The 26,848-nt window shown below is 43.8% G+C and overlaps 1 protein-coding gene across 3 annotated transcripts in view; it reads right to left on the bottom strand.

Moving 5' to 3' along the window:
- LOC143213267 (uncharacterized) overlaps positions 1-26,848 on the bottom strand; it is a 516,895-nt gene that overhangs the window by 431,733 nt on the left and 58,314 nt on the right. For all 3 annotated transcript variants that reach the window (XM_076432949.1, XM_076432950.1, XM_076432956.1), the window contains exon 3: positions 12,757-12,811. In XM_076432949.1, coding sequence (XP_076289064.1) covers positions 12,757-12,811 — 55 coding nt within the window. The remainder of the gene's footprint in view (positions 1-12,756; positions 12,812-26,848) is intronic.

Raw genomic sequence — 26,848 nt, 5'->3', positions numbered from 1 at the left:
TGAAATTGCGGGACTGGGTTCTTTGGATGAGGTTGACGGCGGTGGTCGTTAGGTGAACGTGTTGTTTTGTTAAGGGCGTGTTCTGGCATCGAGACCGTTTTTGCACGAATTATAGAAATTTTTTCCGAGAAACCTATTGAATCTTTCGCATTGAAATTTGGCACACATCCGTTCATGTTTGAAGTACGTGAGTGAATTTCTAAAAATATGCGAGCTATACATTTTTTTATATGATAGTATTCTGATTTCCGAGACTAATTAGCTTTCGACTAATTTGTAGAAATTTTTTCCGGAGAAACTATTGAATTTTTCCCATTGAGATTTGGCAGACATATTCATTGGTATTTGAAGTACCTGTGTGAATATTTAACAGTAAGAATTATAAAAATTATGCGAGCTATGTACATTTTTTTATAGAGTACATTTTCAGATCCGAAACAAAATGATGAAGCCGTTCTCTTCCATTTGCTTACCCCGGAACATCCTTTTAAAGAGACAGATACTCGAGGCACGTACAGGCCGTCCAATTTTCAGCGTCGCTCGGAGTGTTGGATCAACAGTCGAGTGTCAGCCACTAAACTGTACATACGTTCCGGGGCACGACTGCGAATCAAGTTGTTTAATTAAGTCGTCGTGACGGCACGAGCTTTGAAAATGTAAGAGACAGGGTAAACTCGTTCCGCCTGTAAACCGCCACGTGGCGGTGTACATCTTCCTCGCGGAACGTAATTTAATCGCGCGATTAAAGTTGCCGAGAGAGAAGAAGTGTGCCCGAGGACTGTCCGTTGAGAAAATGGAACTCTTATCCGGACGAATACGGACAGGACACCAATGGAAATTCCTTGGGCGATGTATATTTAAGACGTTCGGATTCGAGAGGCCGCAAGAAAATTATTTTTCCGACGCAACGGGGCGCTGGAGCCCTGAAACTGGAACAGCTACTTGCTCTTAAGTAAATTTCCCGATCTCCAGCTCACTAAACCCTACCCACTGAAAGTGAATACACAGTCAACTTGAAAATACATTTTCAAATTAGACAATCGCCTGGCAATAGCACTATTAATTAAAATCACCTTGGGAGTGGAATCTTGGCACAAAACCTTTGAACTCTCGCTTCCATTTACATTAATTTCTGATACCTAGTTGAAGCATTATTTGAAGCTTCTTTGTTTCTAATTATTTGTTCAGTAAAGTTTTACCAACACATTCGTGACATTTTTATAATTAAAATAACACGAAATAAGACGCCATTAAGTGGCCACCCTGTAAGAATGTATAATTTTTGGGGAAAGAGTGCGTGATTGTGGTTCCACGCGAGTATCGGACTAACATGATTCTCAGGCGGGTGTGCTCGCGACAGTGATACGCGGAAACGCAGAAATGGCTCTTCAGCTGCCAGTCCGGGCACAGACAAATCGATACAGAAGGACGAACTTTTGCAATAACATTACCGGAAACTTGGTAGAACTCGCGTCTTAGTTGCGCGGCTCTTCCCGAAATTACCATGAATTATAATTACGATTAACGAGACAGTTCGAGATACTCGAGGTGGGGTCGTTGGATCAGCGAAGCTGCAGGGCACCAGACACAATTCCGAGCTCGTAGATTCGGATCTACGGTGGCTAGGCGCCGGAAAATCGGAGTAGACGTTTTGCTACGTGAGCACGGTAACTCGCATGCATGATCCCTGGGGCATGTCAGCCTGATCGGACAAGAATGTCAGGTGGTCACGTCACGGACCACCGACTGTCCATCAGTTCTGTCCATGGGGTACATGGGGGTCCCCGTCTCATTTCGATTACGTCGGCATACGGGTCGGATTTCACGCGTAAACTACGACTTACTCCCTTCGGCATTATCTGCGCTCTCTGACTTCTCCCTCTTCTCGCCTTACAACGCGACGCGCAACGTCGCGAACGATAATGGAGGCTATGATACTCTGCTGGCGATCCTAAACACGTGGTTCGCACAATGTCGCTCTTTTAGCATTAATATTCTGACACCGTTAAAAAGATTTCTCCAATATTCAGCTCATGCGACTTGGATTCTTTTATTTTTTGAGAAATTGGAAATTTTATAAAAACCAGCTGAAAATGACATAGGCCCTTCTTCCATTGGACAAACACTGGAAACTGAAAGACTTTCTTTACGGTTTCTTTTATTAAATGTTAAAGCAAAATAAGTTCCTAATTGCGCTCCAGTAAAATTTAATTTAATCTAATTTTTCAATCGCTATCCTCCTCCACGTTTGGAACTTGGATCGATCACTTTGCAAAATGGGGTTCTGTTGCTTCGAGACTAAATCGAGACTGAAAATAAGGATCTGGTGAAGTGCAGCTGGGAAAGTTCTGCGACAACTTCACCCGCAAGCCTCGGCACATGGACGATACTTTCGCCACGGCTCCGCTGCATCGTTTACACGGAAATGCACGCGTGGGTGAATGCGCAGCACGTGTCGGGTCCGATGCCGAATCAGCAAACCGTGCGGAATGTCGGGCGACGTAACGTCACGCGCAGCGTATCACGCTACGCAACACGCGAAATTGAAACCGCGCCTCGCGAAATCGAACCCGGCCCGTGCCGATGGTGCGCATCGATTGTTCGACGCTCCGATCCGGCCGAAACTTATATTATTTTCGGATTAAAGATAGCCTGCCAGGTGACAGACATTTTGCTGGTTCGTTTGTGCATAATAATGTTAAATCCGACTGTACTGAAAAGGGATCGTTCAATAATTTTTATCATTTTTTACTGGATCGATGTCTGGTCAAGCTGTAACTTCGTTAAGATCATGAATTTTTCAATAAAATCTTCAGAGAATATAAATTGAAAATATTGTTGAAAATACTCTTTTTCTCTCTCTTAATTTGACTGCATAATTGAACTTATACTAAAAATAAGGAAGCAAAACTGAATGTTAAATCCGAGTTCACTGAAAAGGGATGTTTCAATCATTTTTACCATATTTTGGTGGATCGATGTCTCGTCGAGCTGAAACTTCATTAACGTCATGAATTTTTCAATAAAATCTTCAGAGAATATAAATTGAAAATTCTCTCTCTCTCTCTCTCTCTCTCTCTCAATTTGACTACGTGTACAACACCCTAACTCGTGTACCTAAAAATTGAACTTACACTAAAGATAAAGAAGCAAAACTGAATGAATAAATTGCGAAAGTACTTTTTTCAAACAAATGATTATCACACACCATTAGATGTATGCTATGATATTCTACCAGGACATAAAATCGCCAGTTATTATCCGTTAATATTCCCCCCGCAGAAAAATGTACATTGGCGTTGTTTACGAGCGCGTCGTTACACAAACCAGTATTTCCTGTTTCAGATGTTACAGAGGCGGAAGCGAATTTAGCGTTATCGCCGCTTATAGCTCCATTTACGTACAAACACGCGTAAGTGCTTGTACGTGCGTATTCGCAGATGTGACCTCCGTCCCCATGGAATTCTAGAGATGGTCAATGTATACCTACGTATATACGGGTTGTACCTACGGCCATGTAACTATGAAACTAGACGCAAGTGTTTACCCAGTTCGATGCAAACTGTGCACTAGAAACAATCCGCCGAGGAAAAACTTTCGGGGATTAATGTATTATTTGGTTCACGGCGAGCATTTTCGGTCGACTGTGTGATAACCATTCCGGTCGCGAATGTTCATGCAGCTGTACTACATTTTACCTTTCTTTATTTGCCAAGTGTTTTATAATCATAAGAACATTTCATAGAGTTTATTTTCATTTGGGTTACAAATACTTGCGCACACGTAGCAAACATACCAAACCGATGGTCCATTAGTGAGTAACGTTCAGTTCAGAAAATGGCAACGTTTTGAACACGTGATATTGTTAAGTTAATAAAATTTTGTATATGTCTTAAAGTCAGACTGTTTAATGCATTTGAAAGGCCATTGTTCTCCTGTAACTTGATGCGTCAACTAAGTCACAGATTCGAGTAATGAACGACGTCCGGGATGCATTGTTGAAGGGCACACTGTTCGTTCTTATTTATGGTCGATCGGTTCCGTTTTCGGGCAAGTTGGTGTTCCCCTTCATCAAGCACTTAGCGATCTGCATTCGGGGAACGATAAACCGCTATCGGCCATTTTGCAGCGGGATTCAGGAAGGACGTAGGATCGCGGATCCATGGCAATACGTCATCGAGCGGCCAAACAGCCCATCCAACCCATCAGCCCACTCGAATCCACCGTTCCCATCCGTGGGCCGACACAACACGCCGCACGTACAATTCGTCCCTGCCGTCGGCTGTCAACGTAATTACACGTACGGGGACCATTAGACCAACGCGCGACGCTTACAAACGACTCAAACCACCTGCGAAATCGTCACTTTGTTCCGCAGCTAAATCATGTTGAACTCGAGCCGGCGTGCGTGCGGATGCATCGGCCGCTTGCTGCACTTCGCCCTCGTTCCGATTGCCAAACGCATCGACATTAATCCCGGGACCCGGCCGGAATTGACAATCGGCCCCGAGGACATCAAGATTACTTCAAACTTCGTCTTCCTGCCGTTCCGACGCCATTTTCTGCGATCTACAAACTATTCCGAGTCGCCAGATCAGGGGAATCGACTCGAATCGAGGGGAAAATGTTACCCCCTCCCTGCCAGTACCGGATTAGTCACGTGACCGAAGGTAGAGTGGGGAGACAAGTCTTAATCTGGCGACTCTGCATCCACTCGCTATTTTATGGGATCAAAGAGCGCCATTAGCTATAGAAACGAGTTCTTTCCAATTATTGCAAAAATATTCGAGATATTAAAAATTGTTCGACCACCTTGTCACGATATTTATTACTTAATATTTAAGTATGAAAAGTTCGACAAGATTCTCAGTGCTAAAGGCTTTGTATTAGTATGTTATGTAACGTTCCTCCACAAAGGATTAATTATCGTGAACAACAGACCAGCTCGAATTTGAATACGCCATAGGCCAAGTCCCTTTGATGTCGGCACTATGTAAAGTACTCGAACCGGTTCAGCTACAGCAAACAGTACGAAAGATACTCTACAATCTCCAATGTATAAAAATAAACATAAAGAATAAGGAGGAATCAAATTGAAAAAATCGCGGAGTAGAACGATACGATTAGACGAGGCCATATGAAGCCAGGAAATTGGAGTGGTCTCGCAGTTAGGCTCAAGTATCAAACTTTTCGGAATCTTTGGGCGCAGTGAGAGTGGCCTCAATGGCCGACTGCAGATGTACCTAACTGCGCTACGGGGCGTATTCATTATCGGGCCGCCGGAACCCAAGTTGCTGAGACGATTAAACAGAGAATGGGAGGATCCTCCAATGATTGGCTACACGGGGGCCGATTCGATGTCTACGGCTCCATCGGTCTATCACTCTTCCGGTATATTCGGCCTGCGACCATGTTCCCATCTTCGCTATTTTATTTTGCAAAGCGTTGCATCGCTGGCGCGGCTCCGAACGCGCGAAACTGAAAAATGGGAACACTAGACACCTTTTTCGTGCAGTTTTTCTTACGGTGGCCCAGTTCTAGAGACGGGGCTGTTTTAATTACTGGGTTAATGGGTTAAACACCCGTCGGTGGAACCTCCTGTACCTCTGGAAAGAAAAATGTTACTGCTAATATATAACTTTTGCATATGAAGTAATTTACGTATTCGGGAGATTCTACTAAATCGTTAATTCAATAAGCAAATATCGTACAAATTATGTCCTATCTGGACTTGTTTTATTATTAAAAATGCATAAAAATTTCAACGATCATGCATTGATATTCTGTGACTACAAAAGGTAATAATGAAATGTTGCGGCTGTCCAAATGGCGTTCGACGATGTTTCTAAATATTTGCTCAATTAATCCACGATGCTTTTTAGTTCGGGATAATAGTTGTCAGGCTCGGTGAAAATAATCGAAAGTTCCCGACCGCGTTCCGAATGCCGTAGGTCGGGAACCGAAAACGGAACTCTGACAGACGCATGAAAGACTTCGTGTATATTACGCGGTGCCGAGTGCCAAGCTAGACTGGTCCAGCAAATAGTTGGAAGCCTTACACTCGTATATCATCGGGACAGGATTTATGCAATGCACAAACTCGTGTCTACGTACGACTCCGCGTTGGCTTAAGTGAGGGCAACGTTGCGCGTGGAACTATAAGTCACGAACGGTTCTCATTGTGCGAGCACAATGCTGCTTTTGACGTGTCGACGCGGAAGTCTTTCTGCCCGCGGATCTTAAGAAACCGCGTTTTTGCCATTATATTATTGTCCCAAACATGGTGCTCCAAAAACCAAATTCCAGAGCTTCCACTTCGACAGAAAACACCGATTTCATCTATTAGGTTGTTCCAAAAGTTGGATGGTGTGCTTTGGATGATGAGCGTGATTATCTTTTTGCTGCCAAAAAATTAGGACAACCTAATATGTCCGTTTTCAGGTAACGCAACTTTTGTTTAAAAATATTCCGCTATTTCCATTTAGAACGTTCAGTATTAGAATTATTGGCGAATGCAGCTGCAAGTTATGTTATAGCGCAAAATTGCGGAGCCTTCAATCAAAATCAATATCTCAATTTCTAGGTTAACCTAATTACTACGAATTATAACTATTTGTCCAATTTCATCCGCTGATCGAAATCGATTGTTTTATTTCAGTTGAATATCAACCCACACTGTAAAAGTAAGATGAAAAAAGCAAGTTATGCTGGAAGCAATGAGGAACGATGGCTCCAATAATTTTAAGCTCACGCATATAGGGAAAGCAAAGCTTCGCAGCGAAGGGATCCTGCCTACAAGTTTAAAATGCATTACCGAAATTATTGAAAAATCCAGAAACTATCTGAACACTGAAAATAAAAATTAGGAGTAATATTCTTAATTTATTGTTTAATGTAATCTAGTTTTTTTTATAATAAATGTTGCATTCCATATTTATTTTCTTTTGCTACTATTATTATGGGACAAATTCAATTCATCAACTGCTACTATTATTATGGAACAGAGGGAGTAAAAATTTTAAAAAATATTCTTTGATGAAAAATTGTTTCATTGCAGGTAATTGTTGACCGTACACGTCTCTCGCAGGAGTTTCCCGGAATTTAGCTCGTCAAAGAAATATTGAATCGCGGACGCGTGCGAAGAGACCGCGGATTTTTCGAACGGTTCGATCGGGCCGGGATCAATGCGTCGCTCAACATTTTGATTTTCCCAAGGTCTGCCGAACAGCCCGTCAAACTGCGAGCCGCCGAATATAAATCCGAGACACGGCGAACGTATGTACGCTTCAGAGGCACCTGACTGACGTCAATCTGTAATTGCATTCCTCGTGACGTGTGGATACATTTTGGTCGAATTACGCCGGATTATCCATTCTCAATGCACGATAGCTTCCGCGTTTCGGCCGATTCTGCGTTAGATGAAACTGCCTGGGTTATTACGTCGGGTTAGCTTTTCGGCAAGCTCCGCCCTTAATTGGGAATCATCTTTCAGTTGAAACAGCAGCTGTTGATCCTTGGCCGAATACCTGGATAATGGAAGCAGCCTCCCCATACGGCACTAATTGAAACGGAAATAGCATTCATTTGCGTAACGAAACTGTTACATTTTTTGTGATACCGCCGGCCACAAAATAACAACTGAAATGGATATCATTAATTATTTTGACTCGTGTGCTTACTATTAGAACACATTTCCCAAAGGACAATATTTGGACAGCGGATTTGATGCATTCCCGACAAAAATGAGTGAACGCATAACTATAAACAAAGTATGCAAATAAATGGAAATTAATTTGCAGCAACCGAATCAAAGAGAGTTCCTCAGCTCGCTAAATGGAAATTCGAGTATTCCGGTAAACTGGGCTGATTTGGCAACAGTGGTGCACGCAGCATAACATCCTCAGTCCGCACGTAAGAGGATCTGCCGACGAAACAGGTGATTCGAATGAGCGGGAGCTCGGAGTCTCATTGGAATGTGGGACGTCGGGACGGCGCGGCGGCGTTGACACTAATCCGGGGTGAAACACGCGCAGTAATCCGTGGAGTATCGGGGAGCAACGGCGAAACAGTTGTTCGCCCGATGGATGTTTGATTCTCTTCGAAAGCGTATTTGCTGCTCCCGGTGAAAAATTGACGTGCTACCGCTCGAAGGAGGCAAGAACGATGGAACGGGGTGGAGCGGCTCGAGGGATGTTAACGACAGACGAAAGTCCGAACCGAAACGGAACGGGAACAGGAACGATCCTCCCGTTTCCCTCCCGGCATCCCCCCGGTTCGCCGGTGCAGCCGTTTTTTCCGTCTGGCAGCCGTTTTCTTCTTTCTCCTGACGATCGAGCCTCGTTAACTTCGGTCTCCTCGTCCCACTCGACGAGACTTTCGTAACCGTGGGACCATTTACATGTAAATGCCTCTTACCAGCGGACATTTCCTCGAGCCTTTTCCCAGCATCGGTATCAACGCGGTATCTACCCAGTACTATTTTTTCTCTTCTTTTCCCTTCCCGTTTTACGGTCCCCCTCTCGCTTCCACTCTGCCGCGGCGGTCTTTCTTTTTCGAGCACTCGCTTCGTTTCGCTTACAAAAGCTTCGGTAATTAAGTAGATATCGCGCTTGGACGTTTCCCCCGAGGGGAAAAAAGGGCTGCTTCAGGGGGTGGGGGGGGAGGATGCAACGCCTACAAAAGTGATCCCCCGTTGAAACAATCGCTTTAATCAAGATGTAGCGGTCGGTACGAACTCGACCCGCGTTCGGTTCCAAACGATAGCTTTTTCAGAATCCTGCCACGCTGCAGGGGAAAAGGTGAAAGCCAAGGGCTGCGTCGATGAAATATGGATTTCAACGGGCAAAGGTGCCACGTCCTCTCCGTTCGGGAACGATCGCCGCTCTTAATTCTATCGAGCATCCTCGAGAGCTGTGCGATGTACAACGGTATTATCCGAGGATTACGCGACCTTGAACTGCCGAGTCATTGCCGATGATCAATCGGATGTTGGAGTGTCTCTTTGCTCGAATTCTTTATTGAACGTTTTGACCCGTTGGTCTATCGAGTCGGACTCGTGATGAAGATTTTGAACAATCCACTACATATATACGTTCACTGTTGAGCTGGAATATTTGCAATTGCAATATTATTATCGAGCATCTCGTAGAACAGGGAGTTCCAGCTTGTAGCTCGCAAGATTCTTCCAGAATAAGTTGGACCTGCCTGTCGTAGAAGGAAAGCAGAATCGAGTCGTCAGGTTGACTTATACGAAACCGAATAGAGCACAGAGCCACGTGCACCTGTCTCCAGGTAAAACCTTATGAATGACAAATAACGAGCAGAGGTATTTGTTACCGTGTTGAATCCGCGAAAGCCAATCTTGAGAAGGGACTGACAGCGTTTACCATTGACAAGAATATTTCAAAGCGTGATCCCCAACGAATGTATTCGCGATGTCTGTTCCCTGCAACTTGATATCGTCTTTTACAGAGGAATCATAAAAGGTATCAGGAATATGTACATGTAAAAAAGTTATAATTTCTTTAATAGCAGATGAACGGGGCAGTGGAATCTAGCAGTTGCCCGTCAAAAAACGGGATTACCCTGGATGGTGGCTTTGATCTATGGTACAGAGCGGAGTATTCCGGCCTCATTTCGCAGAAGGCCTCGGCGATGGCTGCTCCGTAGCTCAAAATCGTCTATTACGAGGCTCTTTTGGTGCGAGCACGTATCGTCGGAACGTTCGAGCGCACTTGCTAGCTACTTCGCAGAGAGCGAGAGAGAGAGAGAGAGAGAGAGAGAGAGAGAGAGAGAGAGGGATCGGAGCATTCGCAATTCCTCGCGTTCCCCGGCATTCCGTGCGCGATTGCCCCCATCGTATCGGTCGTTCGTATCTCGCGGCACTGATGGAGAACGTAGGTTTTACGTCTTATCGACGGGGGGTCGCGGTGGAGGGGTGGGGGCGAAAGGAGCGGAATCGTGGTCGGGGCCGATTTCGTGGCGCGGACGATCTACTACGGTCTGGCCGGCTTGGTGAAAAATGAACCGGCTCGGACCTTCTACACGCCGGGGTCTGGCCACGCGAGCACAGCGCACGATACGTGACCCCGGCAAGACTTCATAAATCCGGCATCAATATCGACGAGAACGTGTGCCCGCTGCGGCCCGACCCGACTTCGGCCCGAAACGGCACGGCGCGACGTCGCCTTTTTCTATCACGTTTTCCGCGCACGCTGCTCCGTTTCGCCCCGCGCGGAAATTTATTACGATCGTCGGCTGCTGCCCCCGCTGGGCCGGCTTCGCGCCAGGCCCACCGATTAATCGAATCTGTCGGCCGAACAACGCTCCTGTTCATTCCGCCTCGGTTACAGCCCCGCTCGAATATGATTACCTCACCGGAAACGAGCTCCGGTTTTGCGACCGGCATCCAAACGGCTCCGAACATGTTCAGGGTGTAGGGTAGTCGTTCCAGTAGTCAGCCATGGCCAGTAGTTATTAGAGGTTCCTATTTCACGCGTAATAAACGAATCCGGGTCTTGATTCGAGTAATATTTCACGAATATTCGTGTATTGGTGACACAAACGTACTAGAGGTGATTCTACATGATAAAATACTTACATGATAAAATACGATAAGATCCACACAACAAAATTCCTCTTATACATCATCCATAACTTCTTTTACACAAAGTTCTCGAAACAGCTCAAACAATGCATCCAACTTCGACGAACTTCTCCCGCATTCAAATCGAGTGCAGTCACTTTGACTGCTTCCCGTCACAAGGAGACGTTCAAGCCATTATCGAAGACGTTCATTAACGCGTTCCTGAAGCTCCGGGGAGCCGTGAACTGAAAAGCCAGAGTCCAGAGGAGGGAACAGTGTCAAAAAGTTCGCGTTCGCACACGCGAGGCGATACAGCCTTGTAAGACGCGTCGCGTGCGAGCTTCTTTTCACGATGATTAAAAAACACGGAGACGTCGCTGTTTCGGCGTAAACTCCCGCATAGAAAGGAAGAAAGAAGAGGAAAGGCAGAGAGGAGGGTCGAGAGGAAGATAAGAAGTAGAAAACGCGACGGTTCAAGGGTGTCCGTGTCGTTCGCAGCGGCAGCGCGATCAGCCAGAAATCCGACACTCGATGAGAAAGCTCGAGGGGGATGACTTCGCTCGCTGGAAAAGTTTCTCCCATTAAGGAGATGAGATTTCATCGAAGTCTCTCTTTCTCTCTCTCTCTCTCTCTCTCTCTTTTCCTCTCCGTTTCTTGCGTCCCCATCCTCCTCCCCACGTGCTCCTATCCCTTCACCCCCGCTTTTGCGACCCCCATTTTTTAATACGCCTTTTTACCTGTCCCGCTTTTCATTTCGCCGACGAGAAAGCCGCGGGCGGGATTAAATACCCGCGTTAATCCGATTCGCTGCAAATGTTTTTGAACGGCTCACCCCACAGCCCATCTCTCACCCCCCCTCTCTCTCCCTGTCTCGTCCTCTCCTCTTTCAACCAGATCCTCTCCAGGCTTTTGACTGGGCGCTGCATTCTCACCGACGCGTTTCGCACGCGTCACACGCGAGAATGTGTGATGGGACACATACGAGAGCTTGTACACTATCAGCCAGAAGTATTCGGATATCTACGAGTCCTTCGCAAAATGTAAAACGTACCTCGTCAAGAGTGAATCCTTTCAATGCAACTGCACTCCTTGCTTTTAACCTTCTTCTGATGTGCGGAGGCTCCAACGATCTTTGAAGTGAATGTCTTTGATGATTTTAGGATCACCGTGTACTTGATCCTCTAAAATTTGTGCTTGTTACTCTCGTTTTAAATGGAACGAATTATTCGAAATTTGTTATTACTTCTCTAGACGCGACGTAAGTAGTTGAAGACTTTTCGTGACATGTTCCAGAGACAAGGTTCTTGTTCGGATTGCAGCATGTGTCCGAATACTTCTGGACGGAAGTGTACACGCACGGTGTGTGTACGCGTTCGCATACCAAGGGTTGCTTGAACAGCGTGGGATGGTTGCTCGATAACGTCGCCGTGATGGAGGAAAGGGGTAAGCTTGCGTCTCTTCCCCTATATATCATTACTTTCTTGGCCTCGTAATCTCGGTCGCCGCGCGCTAAATTTATTCATGGCTCGGATAACCATGTTAAGGTGCATTTTACCTACTGGGGCGACGGTGTTTTCTCGGGTCGCGTGAGTCGCCCACTTTTCTGCCAGAGGAGCTGGCAAAGAAAATAAATCCTCCGCAAATCCGGACACATCGTGATCGAATCGTTCCTTCAAAAAAATTTGTACTTGCGCTATTCGCACATGGCAGCCGGGCGGAATAGAATTCTTTTACGTCCTACCAGAATGTAGTACCCTGTCTTACCTTGACATTCTGTGTACAGAATGTATCATATATTATATCGTTCGTATATATTGGGTTGGCAGGAAAGCAATTTCGGTATTTTAAGGTGAAGTAAAACCGAATTTTTTTTGATTCAAGCGATGAACTTTAATCAATAAGATATTTTCTTATTTATTCTTTTTGGCAAAAGATCATCGAACAAAAGGGAAAAATATCTTATTCATTAAAGTTCGTTACTTGAATAAAAAACTGGGCTCTATTTCACCTTAAAATACCGAAATTACTTTTTTGCCGACCCATACATTTTGTGTGATTGCATACTGGAAGCTTCTACGAAAAAAGTTGCGCGAAGTTAATTTCTCTTTGGGAAACCTATGTATATTTCTTTCACAAGGATCCGAATTATTTGTATAAATATATTCACATACCGTGTAATCAACTCCTGATGACGTCAGTGCATCCAATTTACGCCCGATGAAATTCCTGAAACACAAACACGCAAATATTAACCGGATTGTTTGATATATTCGAGCTGCACGGGATTTTCTAATTAAAGAGGAGCATTTTTTCCTCGTCAACTTCCACAGTCAAATTCGGTTTCCCACCCCAATTATCCATACCGAAAAAAACTTTATATTATAACGTCATATTACAGTTCAAAGAATTCGAATCAAACTGAGTTCTAGAAAATCGGATAATGATTCTCCGCGCGGTTCCATTCATCGTAGACCCCCGTTCATCTCCAAGTTCCGCACGATGATTCGTTCGTTGGCGTTCAACGGATTCGTCCAGCCGTCTCAGCGACGTTCTGGCACGAGTATCTCCGAATGTCTTTCGAGCTGTCACTTAGTGTCCCAAAGAAATAACATTTCCTCCTTCAGCATCAACGCGACATTGTCGTCGTTGTCGTCGTCGACGACGATGTTCGTAGTGCTCCGCTGTCCGTTTCATCCTTGTCGGACATATCCCCGCCCCCCCCTTTCCCCAACCTTCCCCTGTACAATCCCGACGAGATCGCGGCGAACAGATCCTTGTCCTTCCGTATTTTTGTTTTTCGCGAACCATTCTTGTCCGGCGGATGTCCGGGCTTGCTAAGCGTTGCGCAAGTGTCAGCTTGAATAATACATGTACCCACGCCACGCTCTAGCATCCTACGCTTGACGTGCATACCTCGCTGCATGCGAACCGGCCATAGTTCCTACAGTTACCGAACAGAATGATTTGCAGGTTGAACGGCGACTGTATCGAGAAAATTGGACGCTGAACGACTTCGAAATAAAATTTACTTGAAAATGCTACCTTTGACGCCAGCTCTCCGAAGATAAAGATTTACAAAAATTCATAAACAGTCACAACTCAGCGAGATGTCATCTTCTGTAATATTAATGTTTTCTTGTTTGCCGGCTAATAAAAATTCCTTTCACGGAAGCCCTCGTCAACGTCCGATTGGCCCAGATCATAGTAATCTCCGCGAGCGTAATTCGCGGAGGAACGCGCGTCGATCACGCGACGACGCGACGGCCCCGCTCGCAAAAGTGTTCCGGCGCGGGTGAAAATGGAGCGGCGCAGATTTATGCGGTCGTTATCGGCGGCGAAACGCGTGGACATCGATGAACAAAGAAGAGAAAAATGGCCGTCCATCGATTCCTATCGAATTACCCGGGCTCGAACGATTCCGGCCTGTAAAAAATACTTTTATTCGGGCTGAACGGCACGATCGGCCTCGCACCGATTATTGCGCTCTTCCGCCGCGAAGAGTAATGCTCTCCCGCAAATTCAATGGTGCTAGACATAACTTTCGAATTTTCACTGAAAAATACCTACAAATATTTTCCCTCGGATGGTATATACAGGAGCATGTTAAATAAACGCTCCTCCCTTCGTACGAACGTAAGCGACGTTGGTGGCTTTGTACAGTATACGTAACACTTTTCACGATTTTTCAATTAAATGTTTACGATAAAAAAATATTTGAAACAAAAGTCGATCAGTTTTCGATTGGCTATACATTGCAATAAAAAAAGTTCGAAAATGTTGTTTTTAATTATTGCCAAGGCCACCTTCGTTTCTTTTAAATGGTACTTCAAGGTCATGCGAAGGTCATGGTATACTAGGTCGTTGAATTCGTCTTGATACAGGCTATAATACTGTTAAGTCAAAAATACCAAGTGCCATTTTAAAAAATGAAGGTGGCCATGACAATACTAAAACAAAAAATTCTAATTTTTTTATTACAATGTATAGCCTATCAAAAACTGATCAACTTATGTTGAAAATATTTTTTTCTACAAACACCCTGTATAATCTCAAAAGCAGGACAAAAGGTGACAAATAATTCTTATACGAATATTTAGAGGAGGCTAATAAATATTGAAAATCGATCATCTCAGCTTTGAATGTTCGCACTAACTAAAATAATTATTGAATGTCATAAATGTCTTCCTCCTTGCAGCCCATAGGCCCTTAGAATGTTACAGAATGAATTGAGTAAAACTCGATGTTAAAATGTTGACTCTCTGACAAAACGTTTGCATTGTTGCTCCGCGCGGGCCACTAAACCACGGTCCAGGAAAAATGGCGAAACGACCGGGAAGAACGCTGGAGAAAAAGGAGAAGAAGAGACCGAGAAAGAGGAAGGTATAAAATAAGAGGAGCGGAAGCATTAGTACTATTGCCATACTATTACTCGCGCCCCTCTTAATAGCTCGGCCATTAAAGATAATGAACGTAAATTATGCGTAACGGAGCACAGTTAAAAAGGTCGCCTGCGTCTACCGCAAAAGGCACAGCCGCCTCTAAACCGACTCTATGTTCCACCGAACGGTTCCGCATGGCGGGTCACGTGCCGCGGAAGAAGTAGATCGGAATGAAGAATTTATTGTCATGGTTTGTATCTGGTCGCTGGAGACTGTGCGGAGAAAATTCGAAGCGAGACCAGCAGCTAAAACGCTGTTCCATGACCAATTGTTGTGCAGACTCTGAGGCTACGGATTGGAGCAGCATGCTATGCTAACATTGCTAAGTATCCTGCTACTCTGACAAGCATGAGAATCAAGAAATTGTATACAAAAATTACGGAGTTGTCTCCTTTTCGTTTACTATTGAGATGTGAACCTCATTATTGCACAAATTCGACTGAAATTTTTAGAATAGTTTTATTCCAGTCCGCATTGATTGAAGCAATTTACTAAATGTAATTAATAATGTACTACAATTTCCAACTATTATTAACCGCGTTTAGCTTGTAGCAAGGAACACCGCATCTAGAAATGAATTGTTGATATATAATAGCTTATTGACCTAGCTATCTGTAATTAATTTACTGCCCGCTAACTACGAGCATACATTACAACCACGTACTAATTTACTTCTGATTGAAGCTAGTACTCGTACGAGACTTTCCCGGCATTAACAAGAGAATGTAACTGCACAACGCAGCTGCACTTGTTGCACAACATCCGACGCCTGTAAACATAAATATCTATATTCGGACAACACGATTTAAACTCTAGAACAAAATTAGACCATCGAGCTGGGAGGAAAGGAAGAAACTTCCGTGGAGGAGGATGAAATCAACAACCGTTGAAACATTGATAGCGTTTCTTTTGTTATCATCCGTTTCCGCGGAGATAGGTAAAAAGAGACGAGGAGACGCACAATGATGCAATCACAGGGATAAATTGGGGCACGCGACAAAGCCTCCGCACCTCTCCCTGTCTGTCTACGAGTTAGCGGAGACCCGTGTATGCCAGATGAACGATCGTGGAAAATTTGTCCTCGCGAGGCTACAGCGTTTCGAACAACACATTTTCCTCCGCATTTGCCGATATAACTCAAGGAAATCTGGCACGGACGTGAGGCGAATATATCCTGCCGCATAGACGCGAGAATCAGTATATTATACACGCCCTCGCTCTCCACCGATCTCCCATTCTCGTCGATTTCGTTCACGATCGCGAACGAAACGCTCCGCTTTTCGCGCACCTTTCCAGTTTAGCTGCCATCTAGCATGCATGCGTACAGTAATGATACGAAACGTCGCTTAAGTTTGATTAAATAGAAGGAGAAGAAAGACATACTTGTGGCACTGCAATTGATTTAGACATAGCCAAGAAAAATATTAATTTTGCAACTTAATATCTGTGTTATTGGGTATTGAAGGAAATTCCAAGGTGCCAAACAGCACATAATTTAATGTGTACATAGCTTTTTCTTTGGTCGACATATAGAGGTCGTATGAAGGTCAACTTTGTTTGTTCGTGTACTATTCAGAAGAATTATTTCCGCTTGAGAAACTCGCGCACAGCCAGGCTAATAATAATTAAGATACGGAGCGACGAAGTCTGCAGAGGAGTATTTAGCGGAAATTCCTCGCTACTTCTTCCCAGGTCCTGTGACACATTGTTGCCATCACGTAGGGACGGAGGGGTGGTAACAATGGCGCATGTTATGTCATCAAGATTATGACTCGCTTCTAGCCAGAACCTTCAAAAGGGCCCTGATTAGCGTAACGTTTGCGAATTGCTGGCGCGGAACGATGCAAAACGTAGCCTGTCCTGAAAGCTAATATTATTAGCAGCACAATAGAGTCTCGATTATCCGACTAGGTCGGAGCCACTGCACAAGGAATGCCGTCGAATAAAGTTTACCCTTTGACGTGTTCCCATCGCGAGAACATCGGCTGAATGGAGAGTTACCAAAGCATATGCACATTATGAACTTTACACGCTGCGATATTACTTATCGCTGGAAGATCGTTCGATGCTTTCCGTCCGGGGCAAACGATGCGTTTCATTTTCGTAATAAAACCGGGCACCCATAAAGGAGAAATTTCGCAAATAGATCGAGGGCCCCCTGGGTAGCTATGACGCTCGCTGCAAATACTGCGCTTTGAATGCATTAGACAGGCTGCATTGAACAGGTTCTTTAGAACGTACATAACATTCGATGCTCCCAAATTGAATATAGTCCACAAGCAGCAATAGAAAAAGGTATTCCTTTAATTTCCATTAGGTATACACATTTATTTCTCGTGTAAATAATTTTGTATGCATATTCTCCCTAGCCAGTAACTTCCAATATGGTGTATAACAAAAGGTGGGTGGTTTAAAATCGGAAAAAATGAAATTTCTAAAATAAATATTTTGAAACAAGATTTAATATGAGCGTCATCATATTCGTCATCAATAAAATTACTCCAGTTACACGTAAGATTTTATTTAAAAATGGGAGAATAAATAAGATCATAAAACGACGAATTTTGGCCATTTCGCGAAATGGTTCAACGCGTCGGCAATCGAGGAATCGTGATATATCGCGTACCGTTATGAGTCTCTCGCATAATTCGCCGTTGCTATCCTCGAATTAGAATTCCAGCCTAGGGCTAAGCAACGATCGGATGCATCTAAATGGTAATGGGTCCTTGTCACGCGAAAGAACCGAAGAGTGCGCCAGGTGGCGTGTATCCATCATGGATCCGCGAAACATTAGCGAATATTGAGTATCGCCGTGCGCATAATACGCAGAAGCCCGCCGGTGACGGTCCGTCAATTATCCTCTGTAAAAGAAAACACGTGAAAATACTCTCGGACAGAAAGGTTTTGCCCGCAGTTCCTCGAGAGCCATTTGCCTGTCGCGATAGAAACGACGACGATGAATATGTATAAGAGAGCCTCGCCGCGTGGAAAGGACACGCGTTCAACGCGGTTCGATGATCCTGCGAGCAGAAAATAGCCGCGGAACGATGCCCGATGCACGATCATTTTATGACGGTGCTCGCTCGTAACAGCTGGTCCAATTGGTAAATAATTGGGCACCAGCCTGGGACGGCCGTAGCAAGTAACAAAAAGATGCGCACCATCCCTCTAGAGTCTGGACTAATGGTGTACCGAGAATTTTCACCTTTTTGTCCACCTTTTCATGGGATTTTATGGCCGACGCAATTTTGATCTTCTAGCTTCGGCTGTCTCTGCGACGCGTTGTTAATTGTTCAGGTAAGAATCTTAACAAGTCATTTTTTCAATTTAAACTCCGTAAGGAGAAAAATTTTCCAATGTTTTCAGAGACGTAGCACTTTCGACAAAAACGTGTTTTCAGTTTCCCACCCGCTACATCGTGCGAGAACGTCTTACAACTTCCTACACTTCTTGTTTGGAGAAAATGAATGATGGATTGCGAAAGTGTGCTGAAGAGGCTTCGAGCTTTAAAACGTTAGTTTAAATATCGAGAATATGCCTAAAATTCAGATACACTGAAAATGCAGCCAACAGTAGTACTTGTATAGAAACGAAAATTATTTTTTAAACAGGAGGTAGTAATTATAATAGTGTGGGAAGGTAGGGCTCTTTCAAGTGAAAACTGATCTGTTTCATAGGGTGTTCGATATTCCCGTCGCACGCTTTGGGGATAGAACATAAATCGCTGTCGGTGAGCAGAACAAAAATGTTTCGCGGGACTATTAAGCCGTCGAGGCGTTATCGGTTAATTACATCGCGCATTATTCCGCGGTATCTGGCGCGCAATCGAAGTCAAAGTTACACGCCTTCCCTCGGCGTCGATCCTCGCGGGTTCTAACTTTTTGCAGTCGTAACAAGCGATTCGCGGATTAAGCCGGATTCTCGGAGGGCCTTGATAACATCGCGAATCCTCTCTTCCGTTCCGTACCGTTCCCCGTGTCCCGGCCGAAAGTAAGTAAGGGGCGAAGGTTAAGGAGCGATAAGATCAACGGAATTCCGCCCCTCGTCGATATTTCTCGCGGACGCGCCTATTACGGATCCCTCTCCTTTGGAACGCGAATGCTTCGGACTTCTTTATCAGCCGAGTCTCTCCCATCTTTCTGTCTCTCTCACTTGCTCACCCTCCTTTTCCTCTTCGTATTTCCGTTATCTAATGTTTATGGAGGAGCTGATCCGCTGTATTGCTGCACTCGATCACCCTTTAAACGCAGCCACCCTATTCTCGTTTGACTGTTTAACCTGTTTAACTTATTCATCTTAATGCTTAAATTAAAAATTAAGAAATTTCCTATCTGAATCATATCTAGACTGCGGATCATGCAAAATAGATATTGTCAAAGTCCATTGGGGGGGCAAAAATTAAATGGAAAATAATAAAACAACTGCAACTAGTAGATCTGTCTAGTGTTTCTAAATATGAGGATTCAACACCAGGATAAAATTACAAGGATAATAAATCTCATAGGTATCAGATTTCCACCGGAGATTGCGAACGAAATTTAATAAACGACCATTCGGAATTGCCAAGCGAGCCAAAGTGAAAAGCTAAAGCGAAATAAACGGGGAAGAAAGATTACGCGGAGAAGAAGACGAAGAAGAGGAAGATGATTTTGCGTTTGAACTTGGTGAATCTTTGTATCGAGATAGACAGTCTCTCTCACCAGACGCTTCTATTATGTCCGCGATGAAAAGTTGAAGCAGAGCCCATAAATCTTAGCACACTTGTATGAAGGCTAAAGCTTCGAAAGGGGCTGCTGAATGCAGCGAAAAAGATTAAGAAAATCACGTTCTCGGCCACGACCCCTATTTAACCGTCAGCAGGAAAGTTGGATAGCCTAGGTGGGCGTGCAAGTAAATAACAAGCAAGAAGAGATATAGTTGCGCGACGGAGGCCGTAATTAAAATCGGCTGGTATTTACTCGGGGGTAATGAAGGGGCAAACACACAGTTTGTCTCCGTAGCTACCCGCTGCCTCACGATTTGCTCATAGGTAGGACCCAACGAGGGTTTCGAGCACGAACAACACAGCACCGACACTGACATCGCTCGCTGCCATTCACCTATTGCCTCACGAAACCTGGCAATTCGAACCGAAGACAATCTGAACTGAGAAAACACTGCGATCGCCATTGAAACCTTCGACAAACTACGAATCCTTCCGTGGAATAACAGTTTAACTCTTCAGTGGACCTTCAAATTGTAGATTCAAAAATGCCATGATTCGATTAAATGATATTTAATATTCGTCTATATCGAAATAGAAAATAAATTCGCAGTGACGAACGGGGACATATTTTAAAAAATTGCTATATCTAAAGATGAATTAAAAACGCCGGCAAAAATAATATTTTCAAAGACCTTCGTTCGGGGAAAATTGAAATTTTATATTTCATGCCGCTCGACAGCGTCGTCAATTTGCGATTTATAATTAACTTTTTTAATCGCGTTTCCACCTGTGAGCTACACAACTTTTCTTTCTGGACGATAATCTGTTTGATGAAATTTCATTACGAGTTTAACTAACAATTTTCAAGCAGAAAATTCATCAAATTTCACTGGCATAGAGTTTTCAATTAATCTCGTTTGTGAAGGAAATAACTGTTGAAACACAGTAGTCTCTCGTGTAGGATACGACCCTTGTCACGATATTTATTTATAAAAATCCAGGGAAAGTGTTAATCGAATTTTTTATAGGTTCTCGTAATATCCAATGGGAGTAAATAGAGAAAATCATTATTATAGGAACAACTTTCTAGCTCCTGTTTCTTGCAATTGACGACCGAACATTTTCTTCGATCGAACATTTGAGCAGAATAGTTCTCTAAAAACGAAAATTTATTTCGATCCCTGATAAAAACACGATCAGCTCCACCCATTTGGCGTTTTATACAAAACAAACTGATGCGATTGGCGAAAGACGAATGTTACGGATCCAGTGTCGGTATATCCGGCAGTTTGTCAGCTCGGGCAAATTTGTATCCTCATTATCGACTGTCGCGCTTCTCCCTCAATCGAAGGAATTTCCCTTCGAGATTTCCATAGCCCTTTTCACATCTGCCCCACTCGCGGTGATGTGTATAGACGAGAGCGGCGTGTGGAACAGACGATAGAAGATTTATAGTGTCGCTTACGGGGTGGTACGCCCTCTTCAGGGGGGAGGCAGGCCACGATCAAAAATAACAGCAGCCTTTTCGACCGGTATCAATTTCCCTCGCGATAAGGGATCAGGTAAATCGTGGTTATTTCGTCTCGGGGCTGCGGTAAATCCTGCACGTGCGTGCCACCGGAGCGTACACGAGCTTCGTACACGCACGCATGAACGCCTGGGATCGAGTTCCCCGGAAATGAATGCTGTAATTAGGATTCGAAGGAATTACGGGCCGGGAAATTGCTGGCTTGGCGAAAAATAGATTTTTGAGATAGGTAAATAGATATAAACATCCTCAGTTTATCAAATGACGCAGAATCGGTTTCATAAAATGGCAAGAACCATTTTTCAAAGATGAAAGAGTATTTTGTTGTCAGAAATTATTAAAAATAATGTCAAGAAAGTAAACATTGGCATTTTTAGAAATCCTTAGAATATTTTAGCCTTTCGATACAGAAATTATTCAGAACATGAAAATCTGCAGTTTATCTTTATCTCCATCATGCACCTTTTGCGACCCTGACGCTTTAATATCAACGTTAAAAATAATGTTGCATCGACTTCCAGAGAACTTCATCTTAGCACTGTCAATAGGATGCGAGGCAATCTAAGAGCAATGTTTAAATAAGTGTGAAGATGTTATTTTTTACGGTGGATTCTCATAGTCGGCGCGTTCACGGAACCATGTGTTACGCGTCACTTTAAATAACGGCCGTGTTATTTTCACGTATCCTTGGCGACGCTCGATTTCATTCTCATTCTCTGTACTTATGCTAACACGACCGTTTACTGTCTAATAAGAGCCGCCTAGGGACACGACGCGACGCCTGTCCTTTTTCTCTCGTATTATAGGGCCGTGTAAAGTACCACCGGTCTTTAATGCAAATCGAGCCAAAGAGTTCGCCGCAATTGGTCCCGACGCCGCGTCGCGTCCGGCGAAGGATGGGAAATAATTAGAGTGTACGTCGCACCGACAATTTTGCACTTTTAATTCTTTGTACGCGTTTCGCGGCACATTTGCATCTGTTAAAAGGGTCGGGGCACGAGCCTTTTTCTTCCGCGGTCAGCAGCGCCGGGCGGTTGTAATTTTTTCGAGAATGTACGGTATCGCGTTTCTGTAATTTCCCGTGGAACCGAGCTCACAATAAGAACAGTTTTTATCATCATATTCCAACGTCGTGCACGCTGTCTCACGGTTCGCAATTTTTTCGGTCGCGGCTGAATGTAGTTTTATTCTCCGGAGGATTTAATATCCTTCAAGAAATATTCGTGCAAATATTCTAATGGCATTTTCTGTCCTTTTTTTTTTTTAATCAATATGTAGTTGAGAAATGTACCAGAAGAATTATTTTATTTTCTGAATGGTTATACACAATGTTTTTTTTTTGTCTTTACACATATTAGTAATGACAGTATGTTTTCTCTCAAAGAGAATGTACAAATGTCTGGAGAAATATCTGAAGAAACAATTTCAGGTGTGTCGCAAACCACTTGATTAATCAAGAAGTGGAGTGAATTGAAACAATGACTGAGCATGTAACTATTTAGTAAGACAGTGAGTGTAATATAATTTTTCATTGTGCCGGATGAGTCAAAATGATTTGCTCTAAATTGAGGTACATATTTAAACAAAACTTGTACAAAATCTAAACAAATGCAATTTTGTCATTATTGTGAGGCAATGTATGCCAATTGCGTTTAGTACTCAGTAGTTCTAGTGTTAACAGGATTGAATATTATACAGTATTATCGACTGGTACGTAGATAAGGGTAGCAGCACTACTGACTCATCTCGGTATTAGCTTTATTTTAAGGCGCCGTATTCTCTGCGCTGAATCTAATAGATGATTACCAAGAATTTTAATTAACTTGGCCGGCTGAAATTACACCCTGAAAATAATTAGCAGACAGCTCATTCGAGTTCAGAGCCCTCTTACGTCCATAACGAGCGGCGAATAGTATTGTATTCTGAAGCTGGCTAAATCCCTGCTGGATTGATAGATAAAGAACTTCTATTTTATACTTACCACGCTTTTTCCTTTAATGTTCCTATTAAATCATAAAAATGCTAAAGAAATTATAGAGATCAGTCGGGGCAATTAATGGAAGTACATAAAAATTTGCATCTAGAAACAACAGCGTTATTAACAGTATCATTATCAAGCCGAATAAAGTTTGTTCAGAAAAATTATGGGAATCGTTAAGAAAAGTTGTGCAAGTTATCTTGTTTCATTTTTTTCCTGATTACAGGGCTACAAAGTTTTAATAGAGTGCCATTAATGATACTCTGTAAATATAGAAGCAAAATATATATATATATCGTTGTTTTAAATTGCCGCGAATACGAAGCACAATTCCGCCTTTGTATCATGCGTAAATGTGGCGTGAATGGCTAGCCGACTTAGATTCATACGCGATTTTCAGTCCGAAGAAATAAGAAATACGCGGACAGAGACGAATGGCGCATTCTGCATTCGTAGTACACGTGTATTCGCGTCGTATCGGTCCCGAGCATGAATTCGCGACTGCGCGCACCGTTGTGTTGCTGGAGATTTTACTATACTAACCTTTACATTTTCAAACAATCATGTAAAACTTAAACACTTAAAAACAGACTAAGACTTCACATTGAAAGTAAATTCCTGGGCATCAATGCAATTCACAGATTCTTCCAAATTTTTAACACGAAACCTACCAAATGACCGACTTTTTGTATTTTATTTCACAATTATTAAAATTCTTTATTCCAGCACATATTGTGCACTAAAGATAAAATATAAATAAATCCAGTCCTGTCATTTTTATAAGCTAAACCATTTCACTTTTAGAGCTTGGTAAGTGTAGTGTGAATAAATCTCATTCTCCTTGAAATGTGAAACAGATCCCCACCACCTTGGCATCGTTTAATCCGATCTTTTTAAATTGAACAACATCTCCACATTACATTCTGTGACGAACCATATCTCGAATATACATAAGCAATATTAAGTAAAACCAATTACTGCCTACCATCAACAATCGCCGAGATAATAAGATACTTGACTGATTGATTGATTGTGTGTTAGAAAGTCGCAGCACAAAAGTGATTACCGGATCGAAGATGAATCTCTAGACAAAACGTACGACCAGTCAAGTCATAAATCTAGTCTCACCCAACAGTGAGCATCGTCAGCTAATCCCCAGTCTCATAATTTATAATGAATGAAGACTGTCCAGCATATGCTTACGAAGATAATAAGCGGCTGCAACGGGACAGCGGGACTATTTCAACTTAAAATATCAAAATTCTCATTTAATTACTCGACGTCTGACAACTGAATTAAATGTGCAGCTGTTACATTAAGAACGGCAAAAAGATTAACATGACCGGAAGAAATATCACCAGAAATATATTAACAAGATCACTAAATCAGAAAATCGTGCTGAAGATCATCACTCATACAGTTATAAGAACGGAAGGAAGGTTAAAAATTTATTTTGGAAAGATGCAGGCTTTAGATCCGTAGATCTTCGGGGAGTGGAGATTTTCGCTGGGTAGTCCGAGACGGTACGAAATCCCATCTTTACGTTGACCGGAACGGAATTCGAGTAACGGCGGCCAAATTCGACGGCTTTAACGAAGAGCCGAAATTGGCTCGTAAGCAGACAATTGGACATCGGCCATTCCGTTGAGCGACAGTCGCAGATGCGGCAAAAAGACGCACAATTACGCTTCGCGTACGATGTCGCATCGTGAATAATAGTCGGCCGCGAACCAAACCATCTCTTCCTCCTCGCGCCGCGCACAAGACAGCCACCATCGTCGCGGCTAACTCTTCTAGGAAATCCAAGCAGGCCCGAAACTGGCACAAGGTTCGGAATAGCCATTTTATGACACCGTTATTGCGGCAATTGTTTAACTCTTACTCAGTACAGTTGCTCCCGTCGGTTTTACTGCGTGAATTTCTGACGTGTCCCGACATGGGCCGCGTCGCTGCGCCCACCAACAATTTACATCCCCCAATGAAACTCGACACCCGGACAGCTACGGCGCTGGGAAAGCCGACTTTTAACGTTTCAAAGTGGTTCCACGTTTTTACTAGCCGTTGGAGTACGAATTATGGTGTCTAGGGCTGAGAGAATTCGAGGTCGAAGACCGAACTGTTTCCATGGGAAAATTGTTTTCGTAAATGGTTACGTGGTCTTCATAGTATCATCGCATAGTTTTATGCTACACATCAAAATTTAATTCATGATTAATGCTCTAAATGCATATCTGCGTTTAAGTTAATAGACTTCTCGTCGAAGCTGCTCGTGGAGCAGCGTAAGGGGTTAAGGGGGTAGTATAGGCTCGATTTGTAACTAGAAAGGGACTAGAATCTTACTAGAAAAATGGCTCGAAGCGTGGGTTTGCGCGAATCGGTTGTTTGTCCTTATTTGAGCTAATTGTGGGCAGGGTGAGGACTCATTTGAAAGAGGAAGGTTCATCACACACGGGTCTGGTCATGATTTCAACGAGATTATGTTTATATCTAATAATATGAGTGTCCAAAGTAGAGTAAAAATCTAGGAAAAAACCAGCAGATTTCAATGCATTTTTCTGTCTCCAAAAGACTTTTTGAATGAGCCCTCACCCAGCCCACAATTAGCTCAAATAAGGACAAACAACCGATTCGCGCAAACCCACGTTTCGAGCCATTTTTCTAGTAAGATTCTAGTCCCTTTCTAGTTACAAATCGAGCCTATACTACCCCCTTAAATGTCAGCATGCAATGCAGTGGGATTCGGGCCACTCGACGTAAATCGCCTTCTGAGTCAATAATTCGACGATTCGTTCGGATGCGAGCAACTTTCCATGGGAAACGACGCTTAACCATCGTGGGTCGGAAGATCGGGGTTTAGTGGGCGACCAGTTTGGATGCGGACCCGATGGTGGTTCCTGGTGCTCGTGCTCGCAGGATCAGGACCGGGAGAGCATGTTTATGTGAGTCCCGATGCACGCTCGGCCGAGCCGAGCCGAGCTGGCTGGCTGCGCCCGCCTACATCAGTCGTTCTCCCAAACGAATTGCAAACTCGCGGCTCCTCGTCAGAATTGCAAATGCCACACGCCGGGGGTATATTTTAAAACGAGTGCTTCCCGATAATAGCTCCGGCCCCGGAATTTCATCGGCACGGAACCTCGCGCGTCGTCGTCGTCGACGTTTCGCGTTTTGCACCGAAACCGAGCAGTCCCATCGAACTCGCCGAGCTAATCGCGTCGCGAAAACTGGAAAACTTGTTTCCCGATTTCACGCTCGTCGTCTTTCCCGCGGCAACGCAACGAGAACGAAGCCCACGGGCCTTTACAAACCGCCATGTCATTGCTTTTAATTATTCATGTAGACTGCCTCGTAACCGGCACGTTCGCCACGCGAGCACGACCGTTCTACGTGAAATATAGGACGAAGATGAGAATACATTTCGCTTTTCAGAGGAGAACGCTTTTCGCGAATTCGATTCGCAACATTCGTGTGATTAATACGTTCCGTGCGCAACGCTTTCTGCCAGCCTTTTCGAAACATCTGGTGAAACATACCTTGCGTTTCTGACGTTGTTCTAGGACAACAATATTTTTGAGGGAGATGCCATTTCGGACGAAGCAAGTGGAAGTTTCGAGCT

This window comes from Lasioglossum baleicum, chromosome 11 (genome assembly GCF_051020765.1).
Source record: "Lasioglossum baleicum chromosome 11, iyLasBale1, whole genome shotgun sequence".
NCBI classification, from domain to species: Eukaryota; Metazoa; Arthropoda; class Insecta; order Hymenoptera; family Halictidae; genus Lasioglossum; species Lasioglossum baleicum.
The sequence above is the reverse complement of the archived record's forward strand: the minus strand, read 5'-3'. Positions and strand labels throughout refer to the sequence as shown.